This window comes from Falco biarmicus, chromosome 3 (assembly GCF_023638135.1).
Source record: "Falco biarmicus isolate bFalBia1 chromosome 3, bFalBia1.pri, whole genome shotgun sequence".
Lineage (NCBI taxonomy): Eukaryota > Metazoa > Chordata > Aves > Falconiformes > Falconidae > Falco > Falco biarmicus.
Window position 1 is genome coordinate 27390016 of NC_079290.1, and position 13313 is coordinate 27403328.

General features: G+C 35.1%; 1 protein-coding gene across 45 annotated transcripts in view; it reads right to left on the minus strand.

Moving 5' to 3' along the window:
* The window catches only part of RIMS2 (regulating synaptic membrane exocytosis 2), a 484966-nt gene that overhangs the window by 354823 nt on the left and 116830 nt on the right, over positions 1-13313 (minus strand). For all 45 annotated transcript variants that reach the window (XM_056332919.1, XM_056332910.1, XM_056332929.1 and 42 more), the window contains one exon: positions 6426-6736. In XM_056332919.1, coding sequence (XP_056188894.1) covers positions 6426-6736 — 311 coding nt within the window. The remainder of the gene's footprint in view (positions 1-6425; positions 6737-13313) is intronic.

A 13313-nucleotide genomic window follows, 5' to 3' on the forward strand; every position in this document is an offset into this window, starting at 1 on the left:
GTTCCATGAAGTAACTAACTCATTTGTTCTAATCTATTACATCAAGAATCATACAAAGTATACAATGAAAAGGAACATAAGCACAAGAAACAAAAGCAGAACTACTGAGAGTACAGTTTTGAGACTGACATTGGTTTCACTTTACAGCTCCAAGGACTATCAAAGTGGTGAAAAATCTGGAATGGCAGCAGGAAGATGAAGATAAAACCTTATTTAGATGCAGTTCAAATCCCATACAACTTAACTCTTTAGTTAATATGTTAAAAAACAAACAAACAAAAAAAAAAAAACCCCCAAAAAAACTGTAGGATACCTCTAATTCCCTAATTTTGCATCCTGTTCTAGCCCCAGGGAAAGTCAGCGACAGCTCTTCGCAGTCATGCATGGAAAAGCATATTGATTCAATTTTAAACTCAACCTGCAAAATACTTGTACAAAGTATTAGACTTATTCATGAAGTGAAAGAATATCGTTATGCTTTCTCAACAATTGCATTTTTTCTCTACTGCAGTGGTCAAGAATGTTAAAAAAAATCACGTAAATTAAATCTTACATAAAAAATTCTTAAAAGTTTAGTTATTTTTAGATACCAACTCTTATTTTAAACACTGCCTCTATACAATTATTTGAATATTTCTCACTGTCTTTAAATACATGATCAGGTAGAAAGACAGGTAAAAAAGTTAAAATGCCTCTATTTTACTCAATTGCTTTCTAATATGCTTAGTTTCCATAGGTCCAAGTACAGATTGTACATTTTTTTAACACATGTGGGCTAAAGATGTATCAAATCAGGTACTCAGAATTACAAACAATCAAAATCAGAGGCTGTACTACAGTGCTGTGTCATAAGTGTTGAAGAAGAAAAATAGAAATAATCTTGGGAAACAGCCAGTTTTCAGCCTTTCAGAAAGAAATGTAATTGACTGATTCTTTAATATCATGTTGTCATATTTTAAATTGCATTAAACTACCATCATTGATGTTCTCGTATCAGTTGATCATAATTCAGCAATTAAAGAAGAGCCATTTGAAAAAGATATAACATGAAACAGATGGACACACATTTTCATTTATTTAATTCATGCTGCTCTTTGATGTTTCTCAGCTAGCTTATGCCTGCTTTTTCCTGTCTCCTCCTCTTCCCTTTTATTTTGGTCTCTTTTTTTCTCTGTTTGCACCCTGACAGCCCCAACTGCAGTCTCAAAAGACAGAGACTACACTGCCAACTTATACTGGCATTCCATCCAAGAACGGAAGCAAAGGGATGCAGGGGACCACTACTGCCATTGGTAATGTAATAGAATAAAACCTTCCTATGTGGGAAATGCATGTATACACACTATAAAGAATATATGCGCAAAACCTGCACCTTCAGACCCAAGTAGCCTCAACAGTCTTGTTTGCAGTTCTTAATCAGAATAAAATACATCCTCCAACCCACTATAGTGTGTGGAAACCACCATAGAAATGCTCTTTTTTCCTGAGATAAAAGGGATGATAGAAAATGAAACCCCAAAATACATATGTATCTTTGAAAGGAGAAGGGAAGGAAGAGGGAAGGAGGATACATTTTATCTGTGTCTGCTGGCCTGGAAAATAAATACTGCTGTTGTGCAACTCTGCAGCTGCTCACTCTCAATTTGTTGTTTTCATTCTGGTTTTTATGATTTAATCTCATATCCTTACCGTTAATTTGAAAAGGATTCAGGAAGCTTTATTCATTAGTCTTGCTTCAAATGATGATCTTACCGATCATGGTCTTTCAAAATACCAAGAAGCAATTTTTTTTTTTTTTTTGACATGGCTCACCCTCTGATAGATGCAGCAATAATAAATTGACTCATGAAACATGAAAACAAAACTTCTCACAATATTTTCATTATGGTTTTGCATTGAATCTCATGAAAAATATCCTTGAGGGGAGGTTTTCTAATAGAATGCACGACAAATAATTATTGAAAATTCAATGTTAACATTTTCAAATTTTTGAAAGCATTTTGGATTCATACAGGATGGATTAGGGGGGAATAAAAACCAAGGAAAAAAAAAAAAACAAACAAAACCCCACACACAAAACCACAACACTCAATTGTTCACATCTACCTGAACTTCATAATATCACTTCAAATAGGCATTAGATTAGAAATAGTTATGTCATCATAACTTTGCACTGGGAAGACGCATGGGCTGTTTCCCACTTCAGGAGAGCTATTGCTTAAAAAGTATTGTGAAATACCATATGGTTTAAAACACTGAATTTATATGTGTTTTAAATGACTTTACAAGGGATCTTACCAAGAGTAAGAAAAATAATTATTTTACAACTCCAGCATGGCAACACCACCTAAAGATCTAACAATTCAGGCAAAGAGAATGACACATAAAAAAGCTTTGTATCAGCATTAATGTTCCCTGTTCTCCAGCTTTTATTAGGGCACTGTACACATTTTAATAGCACATTATAAACATTTGTTTTGGCTTAGGCTTTGGAATGAAGAAATCAACCATTTCACAAGCTGATTGCCTGCTAGAAAATGACTCAAAAAACATTATGTCTGTTCAAATAATTTTGCTGCTAGGAAGGAAACACAATGTATTGAATGATGAGGGGCATAGGTCTTGGGAACAATACAGTACGTGTATGGTTTTGATCAAAATAAAATAAAAAGGACCCTTTTGTACAATCCAGAATTAATGTGAAAATGGATAGTACAAATCAAAGTACTGCAGTGCATACAGTCATAAATCTACCATCTGTGCACAGCAGACCTCAGAATGGACCTTCTGGGTCTATGGACTACATAAAGTAATATTTTGCATTTCTTTGATTCACATAATTTGGCAGTTTTCAGGGAGTTTACTGTTACACTGCATCAGCATACATATTCTGCTCACAAGGTTAAGTCCGTGAAAACCACTACATGTGGTTACTTCTCAGCTGCCCTAGCATAAAATCTCCATGTGATACAGATTATGCTAGTCTCACCTCAATGTCAAAGACAGTCAGCTACTGAAAGTAATCTAACACTGGCTCCTACAGTGTGCCTGCTGCCTCTGCCTTCTCCATGCGTTTACTACACAGAAAGCAGTAAAAACACTGTAAGGCAAATTATAAATATTGGATATGAACTAGAAAAAAAATTAATAATGAAAACCTGTTCTGCTGGTGGTAAGTACAACTTGTTCCTAAATAGTTTTTGACTTCTCTTTTCTTCTGTAATAGATCCAATATTAAAAAAAAACGTTCTTGGTGAATGTGCAATCCAAAATCATCCCAGACTTCTTCAAAGCAACAAATTTCAGATCAGTCAAAGATCTACAGTCAAGTACCTATCTGTCTGTCTGATCAGTTCGGCATCCATTGATTGCAAATGGGACTGTTGCATCCATCAAGTGAACAGAATACTAATCTAATGGGTGAAAAAGATCATATTATTTTAATGAAGAATAATACTACTAAAGAAAACAGGGAAAAAATATGGTGCATACTACTCAAGAATGGAAAACCAAAAAAGCACAACCAAAAAAGACATAGCAAGGAATGAGACAGAAATTACATTGATGTTCTTGAGATTCAAGGAGTGAATGATGCCCTTTACACTGTGACCAAGTTGTGTCCAGGTGACCAAGATGAGATATATGATACTTGATATAAAGAACTACTAAGTAATGGTTGCTGCAACATCAAAGGAAGCTTTATATGTTTTGAAAAAAATTGATAAAAAATTACATTTTCCCTTTCTATTCAAAACATAAGAACCCAAGCATAGAGTCCTAGCAATACTTTTTTCCACAAGTGTTTCACTGTTTTAAAATTTTTTAATCATTTTTTGTGTCAAAACTGATGTGTTTTGGATGAAAAGTAAAACAGAAAATATAGGTCTCACTTTCTACTTACTTCTGCTATTGGCATTGTGCAAGATAAAGAACAACCACTTCTAAATGTTTGAGACTTTTTTTTGGCTATTTCCCTATTATTTTGGACAGTTTGAATAGCCATGTTTTTCTCCTAGAACTAGTTTATCTACACAAATGGTCTGCCATACTAGAGTAGCTCAATTTCTGCATAGAATTGATTTAAAAATAGAATAAAAAATTTGTCATGATGATCTCCCATCTAACATGTTTCTCTGCTGGCTGGTTCTTTTAGTAAATGTTAAGAAAAAAGAAATAACAAAACTGTAACATGAAGCATTCAGAAAAGACGACAGAAGGCCAGAAGCCTTTAAGAAAAGTTATACACAATTTCTTGGTCACAACTGCAACTTTCAAATAGATAAAATGAGTTTTCTTAAGTTGGTCAATACTAGTAGGCAGAACACATATGGATCTATAAATATTAATCTTAAAATTATATCAAATTATGATACATATTCTATGCATTACTTTAGTATAAAGATAATAATATATTATCTTTTGCTTTTAACAGTGGTTGAATGTAATAAAATTGTATGCCTACCCAGTATTACTGCTGAGAATAGCAATGGCACCACAGCATACAAGGTCCAAACTTAAGGCCTATGTCCATCCTTGAATTCCGGCATTGTCTCTCTCAGAGACACTGATATTCTCATCTAACAGCTTATTTGACCAATCAGACGTTGATTGGGCATCAAGGAATCCTTTTCATTGTCTCCAGCAAAGGAAAGACAGTTATGGTGAGGAACATTAGGGAGGAAAATCATTCAGAAGACCCTCTAACCTTCAATAGCATGTAACATATATCAGAAATATATTTTAAGCATACTTGCATATGTTCATTAGGGAACACTAATATTAGTATTCAAATAAAACAGGAAGAGGGTAATGACTGAAAAAACAATAGGGATTTACACAGTATGTTGAGTAGGAGTGATCACAATCAGAAGAATTATTCTAATTTCATGCACAAAGTCTACATTCTTCCTGTTGGTAAATATTACTTTATACTGTCCATGTTTACCATACAGCTCTTCTTAGGGTAAATGTATATTACATAACTGAATTATATATGTATTTGTACATTCTTCTCTCTATCTCTTTCCGTATGCATATAATATAAAAACACTTCCAAGTACAAGAAGGGGTTGTTTGGGGGAAGGGGGGGGGGGGGGGGGGAGTTACCATCATATTATGTATGATAACATTTCTCTGGCAAAATTAAGGAAAAAAAAAAAGATCCACAAGAGAATCAGACTCTTTCTCCTGCTCTTTAGCATCAAGATTCCAGCTGTATTTCCCAGAGACCATGCACATAACTGAGGAGTGCTCGGAGCCACTAAGTACTGAACCCAGTGAAATCAGCTGCAATCAGAGCAAAGGGCAACAGCCAGAGTAAGTTAAACAAAAAGGGTTAGATTTATTACATTCAATTTGTTTCCAAATAAGACCAAAAACAGGAAATAAAACATAGTGGAACACAAAAGATGGGGGAAAAGGCAAACAATTATAATTATATTAGCCATAAAAGATATTATAGCTGTCTAACTTGTTTCAAGCTTGCAGAATAAATATTGTAAGGAGGTCATAGCTGGGCAGCAGAGGAAGGCTGCCAGATTACACTGCTCTGGCTGCCAAATTTGAAGGCAGGTGGAGGTCTCTGGAGAGAGAAGGTATCATTTCCATGGAAACATGTGAGCAAGCTTACTCTCTTCTTTCTGTTCTCACTGTATTTAAAGTTTTATTCTGGTCTTGCTTAGAAAGAAATTAAATTTATTCAATGAAATGGTTTTTACTTTTGTGTTCCGTTAAACGTAGCCGCAGAGGTTGAGAGCCTTCTGGTGCCTTTTGGTACAATCACATCAAGAAAAAGGGAGGGAAATTCCAGCTCCAGCCTCTGGCTAAACTGGATCTTACTACATGAGCACTGAAACAGCCACAGTTTCAATCAATGCCAAGTAACACTGAGATAAACCAGTGAAGAAAAAAATTTCATACTAATGACAATAACTAACAGCAAGAAACAGAGAAACCATGAAAAGTGAAAAGACTCAGGTCATCACACAGATTTCACCATCTTCAAAACTATATACTGCAATTACCACCAGATGTTTTAAATCCATAGTCTGAACACCCACCATCTTCCATTCACCTCCTTTTTTTGAGTCTTATTTTGGACTGCTAAAATTCTGCTATTAAGTTAGCGGTCACAAAGGAAATATGGTAACATTATGTACAGTGTAACGACTATGACTGAACAAAGCTGCAAGCCCATGGACAAGCTCTGTCACATTGCATCTGTCATTTTCCATATTGTTTTCTGAGAAGGAATGATAACCACACATTGTCCATGACCAGCTGCAGCTTTTTAGTATTGTTTCAAAAAGCCCAGTATGTATCTCATAAGCGACAGAACAAAAATAAAATAAAACTTAAAATGCAAAATAATATTTGTAGCATAAATTCAGCAGATCTTACAGTATAAACATTAAATACTTTCTTACCTGTCTGATGTTGTGTCTGTTGTTACTTGATGCTTTACTCCTGAACCATTCTTAATTGAATCTTGTCTTGTGAGCCCTTGAGATCTGTTTTTGTCCAGAACTTGTGTGGATATGTCACCTGATGGTCCTTGGTACTGCGAATGCTCCTGCAGCTTAGCTTTTTTCTCTTGAGGTGCCTCCTCGTTCTGCAGACCTCTAATACCTTCTTGGTCAGGCTGCTGTGGTGCATTTGATCCACTGTTATAGAACCAGGCTCCTGATTTTGTGAGGATTTCTTGTTGTTTTCGGCACAAGTTACATACCCACATTACCTGTTCAGACATATTTAAATGGAAAATCTGTTAGCTTGTAAACACTGTATACAAAGTTTTCATCAAGCATACATCAATTCATTGTTTCCATTTCTGAAGGCAGAAAGAATAGTCTTTTAATTCTCTCTATTAAGATTACAATAATCTAGCCACAGTACAATAAAATATGTCTGTACAACCTTAGAGGAAAATTTTAAAAAAAATATGAATGCAAAAATACTTTAATCTATTTGTGCTTCATCATTTATAATGCAAGTGAAAACCACAGACAGTAGCAATATGAAATTAAAAGGATCTGCATATCGACATTTCAATGGCAGTAAATGTAAGATTTGAAAATGAAGCTAGTTTGATGGTTGAATCACATGGAAAATGTAGTTTCTACCGCCACAATACATCTAGCTGAGTCCACCAGAAAAGGTTTCAGAAGCTGCAATCTGTATCTTACGTCTATTCTCCAGGCGGTTATCTAACAGAAAATTTGGGTCATGTTGCTTAGTCAAGCCTCACCAAAAATGTTTTGATAAAAGCTTCATATAGAAGGCTACTTGGATGTAAGGTTCGTACCCAAATTAAACTCGCTGACTGCCTTATTCACAAATCGCCAGGCTGGGGCAGGAAAAGGAGGCATCACTTGCCCATTTAATGGTGGCAATACAGCCCACCCTGGTAAACTTCCTTCTTAACTTTTTGCAGTGCTGATACTCCATCTGTGAGAACTCACGTCTGTTTATTGCAGCAAAACAGAACAAGCTATGAAAGCGCTGAGGGTAAAAAAGAGACTCCCTGAGTAGCAGCTTGCTGTCTGAAATAGGTTAGATGTCCTGATAACAAAGATCAATACTGTGTATGTTTCAGGCCTGGTCGTCACCCAAATACAAATTCAAGAACAGGCCTGTGTTACCTTTGCTAATTACGTTAGAAAGTACATGAAAGCTCCGAACTGAAATTTCAGCACCAAAGACAGAAGTACTTTTGCGCTCTTTAATCAATAGCAACTAAAAGCCTTTAATATTTCTGCTTGGCTTGTACACAGCTGAAAGAAGTTCTAAACTATCCATATACCTGTCAGTGCAATGCAAGGACCAGATTCAAAATAATTACTGAAGTATACACATATATAATGATTTGAATGACTACAAGATAAAATCCCCCAAAAGTTTTGTGTGTGTTATTTTTCCTTCTATTAGTAGATGTTTAAAATGTTACAGAAACTAGATATCACAGTCTAAACACTTGAGCAACTATGTCCTTGGCTGACAGCCACATTTTGTCCCAGTACAATACACTCCAGTATTATTCCCTTGTACCCAACAGAATGGAGGTCCTTCTGAATGGATAACATTAAGTATCTATCCTCTAAAAGTAGAATCAGTAAGAGTACTCCTGACCTACCCTGACTCCTGACCTTTTTAAAGAAAGAGAACAATTTACTTAAAGTATTTCATCTTCAAAAAAATTCAAACACACAGCATGAAAAATGCATATATTAATGTATTTTGTAGATTTTTTCTGCCTTTCTAAGAGAGATTCATAATATTTATAGCTAACACTTCTGATAAAGCCTTACTTCCAATGTACTTTCAACATGTAGACTTCCACAGTGTTGACCCAAGCAGTTACAATTTTAGCTTCAAATAATCACAGACAATGAGCAGAATGGCGACGGTCACGCACACATAGAAATGCACATGCTTTCAATGAGCACCAAGCAATTCAAGCTTTCAGTTAGGACAGGGCTACACTGACTTCTCCATCTGATCATAGCATATAGAAGTATTCTTGCAGTTTTAAAAATACTGTTAATTTACGGTGCAGAACTCCAATTAAATGACAGACATACGTGTAAGATAGTGTCATAAGAGCACAGATGGGAAGGTGGCATATTCCTGGACAGGATTTCTCCTTCTGCCCCCAGGTGCCTGTGACAGAGTGCTCAGCAGCTCACACACATGCAGAGCAGCTCTGTACCTGCCAAGTCCCTTCCAGGGCAGTGCATTTCACATGACCGTGACAGCAGCACAGAAGAGAAGGGAAGGGGAAACTATACGAGTGGATTACATACTTAATACGTGCATTTTGACATATCTGCAAAGAAGAACCACAGAATTTTCCCTTCTAAAACGGTAATTAAAAAAAGGGGTAATCCCTTACATCAGAAATCTGCACACTAAAATAGGCACACCACCTACTACATCCATTTTCAAATCTCTTCACCACCACTATAGAGTTCAACTGTCATGAACACATTTTGTACACGAACATCAGTGTTGCATTTTGTGGCTGTCAGTTCTTCTCAAAATGGGAACGCTGCCAATTTGAAAAGGAAAACATGGGCAAAACTCTGCTTTCCAACATCTCTGATTATTTATGTACTAGTTTACAACTAGAATCTAACGTGCTAGTGGCACTGTACCGAGAGCTGCATTTCCATAAAAAAGGCTGAAACACCACCTAGTGCCTACAATAAGAACTGCTTAGGTTTTGTCAAATTTCTCCCGTAGTGTGAAAACAACCAAACAAAATATATCTAGCCTGACATTTGCACGTTAACTCTTAATTTAATTTGGTTTTTTAAGAAAAATGTATTTTTTATACAACACTGAAAAGAACTATCCCGAATTTGGATTAGACAGATTTACCTCAAATCTTCCATGTGCTTTCTATTCACAAAGATTAATTCCATGCATGGAACGAACACATTCTAACTCATTTTGGATTTCTTCACCATTTATTACATTATTCATAATATGCTTTCACTTCTGCTAACACCGCCCAAAAGCTTTCGTCACATAATACCAGCACTTTTTATTACACAAGCCCACAAAAACAAATTCTGCAAAACCTGCAATAATCAGTCATTTCACAACTACACATCAGGCATAATTAATGCATAAAAAAACCCACTCCTTTGTATTGTCCTAAATATTTTTTTTTATTTTTCTATTAAAGTCTTCAAAACACATTTCACATACCAATTTAAATTCAATACAATGGAAAATATTTTTATAAAGAAATTACATCTGCAGACATTTTAAAGCAAAGAATATCTAATTTAATAAAAATTATAAACCATGACAATTGGTTTAATATATTCATATAAATTATGTGAAAAGACAGCTACCTTACAAAATAATATTCACTTTTCTCCTAACACTAATTTCTAAGAACCAAATGGAAATCTTTATTTAAGATTAGATTAAAAGGCACAGTATATTTGATTACATATCAGCCTGAGTTTGATAGCTTAGACACTACAATCTAAGATATAATTACACCAAATCCTCATCAGCCTTCAGAACATTACTTTGAATTACAGGTGTGTCGACATGCAAAATTGGACTGGAAGGTTTCCATAGGACAGTAAGATTTATTATTACGGTCTTACCAAATCTCTTAGAGTTCATCTGCTTGGCAGAAACACCTAACATATTAGCATTATATTAACTGTTGTACTTGCTGCTAGCGTTCTTCTGAAAATTTCACTTGGCTTAAATATATTTATTTTGGGTCTTTTTCTCCTCATATTTTATGTAAGATACAATTCCTTAAACATTGTACAAGGCAACAAGAATAAGCATTGAAAGGAAGGGGGAGACAAATGGAAGAATAGGAAAACTCTTTGCTTGGGTCCAGCATCAAGGTAACTAATGACGTTTACTAACACTACAGTTAGTACACTTTTTTTTTTTTCCCTCCAGTCTGTCAAAGATGCAAAACAACTTCATTACATCACAGAGCAGTGCAATGTTTGAAGCCATCCTGTACCAAGGAAGTTTTTTTGAGGATGGAGTACTTCACCTCTCCATTAGTCACCATGTTCACTTGGAATAGACACTGCCGAACCAGCATTGGCACTCAGTAACATTAATCAGCTTGCCCTGTGCAGTCACAGAAGTTACAATTATACAGCAAATCTATGTATCTTTGGCTAATGTGGCCCTAGTACAAGTAGGGCCCAACGGTATCTTCCTTACCTCTAGTCCCAATTTCTGCTGATCTTTCCCCACTTTGCCTATTTGAAATACAGCAGTGTTTACAAAGAACTCTAAGTTTAAGTGGGTCTCCTGGTTCTGGGACTTCTAGGGTCACTTTGAATATTGTCTCCCTAGAAAATTAGATTGAACTGCTTTTCTGGTTATTGGTTTGTTTCTGAATACATTAAAAAAACCCAAAGTTTTCCAGTAAAACAGCAACAGCAGTCCCTGTCAGAAGTAAAACTTTTAAGTACTCTGCATATTAAAGTTCAAAGCTCTTTGAATTACAATAGAACCTTCTTGAAGTTAGCTAAAACATAAAATCCTATCTATTCGGTTCTATACACCACCAACAAATGGCTCATGTTTGCTCCGAAAAACAATAACTCCCTTCCTTCCCTCCCCTCTGTGCCACCCCACCCCACACCCCATCTGAAATCTGTGTTCTCTCTTACAGCTAAGAGTACGGATTTCCATATTGTTGAGGGAAAAATTTTATTCCTTATTATGAGGTGCTTCCTTTAAAAATTTTAGGTTTGATATTCCTTTTCAATGAAAGCAATTGCCTACAACTGTGTAAGACTTATACATAACATGCATTATCAATCATCAACATTCATATTTCTGGAAAACACAGACACTTTTGCAACGGCTAGAAGATTTAGGGCTTATCTATAGAGACACTGTTCTAGAGATTCAGGTCTAGACCCCTGATCCATCTTTTGCAGTTAGTAAGACCTGTTTTAAAGATATATCTTTATATCTTTATATATATATTACATATAAGATATATATATATTAAAACAGATATTATATGTTTTAAAGATATATCATTATTTTGGAGATATATATATTAAAACATATATTATATGTTTTAAAAATATATCATTACCTTGGAGTGAATGGAATAAATCATACCTATTTTATGTTCACATGTTGCAAACAGCAAAGTCCAGATACATTTTTAATGAAGCAGAAACTTTTCCAATTCATTTTACTGCTCTGACTGTATAGACAAGTCATCATCATGTAAACATGAGTGCCTGCCCACCATCAATTTCTACCTTTTTTCAAAGAAATCTTGGTTTTCTGCTGTTCTTTTTCCAAGCATCTATTCTTTTTTGAAACTTAATAGCTTTTCTCTTTTCTTTTCCAATGTCAGTCCTACTTTGAGCAGGAGGTTGGACTAGATATATCCCAGGTCCCTTCCGAACTGAATGATTCTATGATCATTTGCAACTGCATTTTGGTAACTATTTTTCTGCATAAAAATAAATCCCAAGTAACTGTTTTAAGGTCAACAGAACAACTCTGGATTTATTTGATTGTAACTGAGAACAAAAACTTGCAGTGGTTACAGTACTGTGAAATATTCCTTAAAGATAGTTTAGTTTTTTATTGTATATCAATCAATTTTACTGCTTCACTTTCAGAGCAAAATGAATCTGCAAGATTTCATATCCTCTAAAAAGAAATTAATAAAATTATTGACACTGCATGATAACATTTCCTACAACCAGAAGATTGTAGGTTGGGGAGGTTTAGACATTAGGAAGTATTTATTTACCAAGAGGGTGGTCAAACACTGGAACAAGCTTCCTAGAGAGGTGGTTGATGCCCCAAGCCTGTCAGTGTTTAAGAGGCATTTTGTTGGTGCCCCTAATAACATGCTTTAACTTTGGGCCAGCCCTGAATAGGTCAGGCAGTTGGACTAGATGATCATTGTAGGTCACTTCCGACTGAAATAGTCTACCGTACCCTACCCTACCGTATCCTATTCTATTCTGATACTGCACCATAGAAAACAGAGGTTATATCTTAGTATTTATCCATTCAACTCTAATTTTTTCATCCAACTCTATCTGTGGGATATCTTCACCCTTTGTGTCACACTATTTCCTTCTGTGAAATCAATGCATTTAGTCAATGAAGTATACCATAGGAGCAAAATTAATCTCTGAATTTGTGACTGTTACAAGAGTTCTAAAGATTACCTATTTTTTCAGTATTTTGCTATGCCACTAGTCTGTGCTATGGTACTGACTTTCACTTTCATGTAAGTAATAAAGTTATAATCAGTTTGACCAAATGCCAAAACTGCTGTGATGTTTATTGGCCCTATATCTTTAATGACCCATGGATACCCATGCCCCCAAATTGTACTAAATACCACAAGGATTCCAATGCTAGTTAATAGAAGTGGGTAAGCTTACAATACTGGTATGAGACTAACATCTTCACATGTATTTTAAAGGATATGTGTATTTGCAAACAAAAAATTTGTTTACTGAGAGGGTGACTATACTACACTATAAACTCTTGAGTTTGTAGTGAATAGATATATTATGTATGAAAAGTTATGATGGTCATAAACAACCAAGTCAGCATAAAATAAATATAAACTTTCTAGTGCATGGATTTGATACAGGATCTAGTTACATGATTCTATCTTTTAAATATAAGAGAAAAATATTTAAGTGACCACAATTTTAAAAAGGTATACTCACTCTTTTGTACTGACACTGTATTTATCATCCTAATTGACAGTTCATCTCTCCTATCACTTTTTATTACCCTTAAGGCACATACCAGCAATTTTG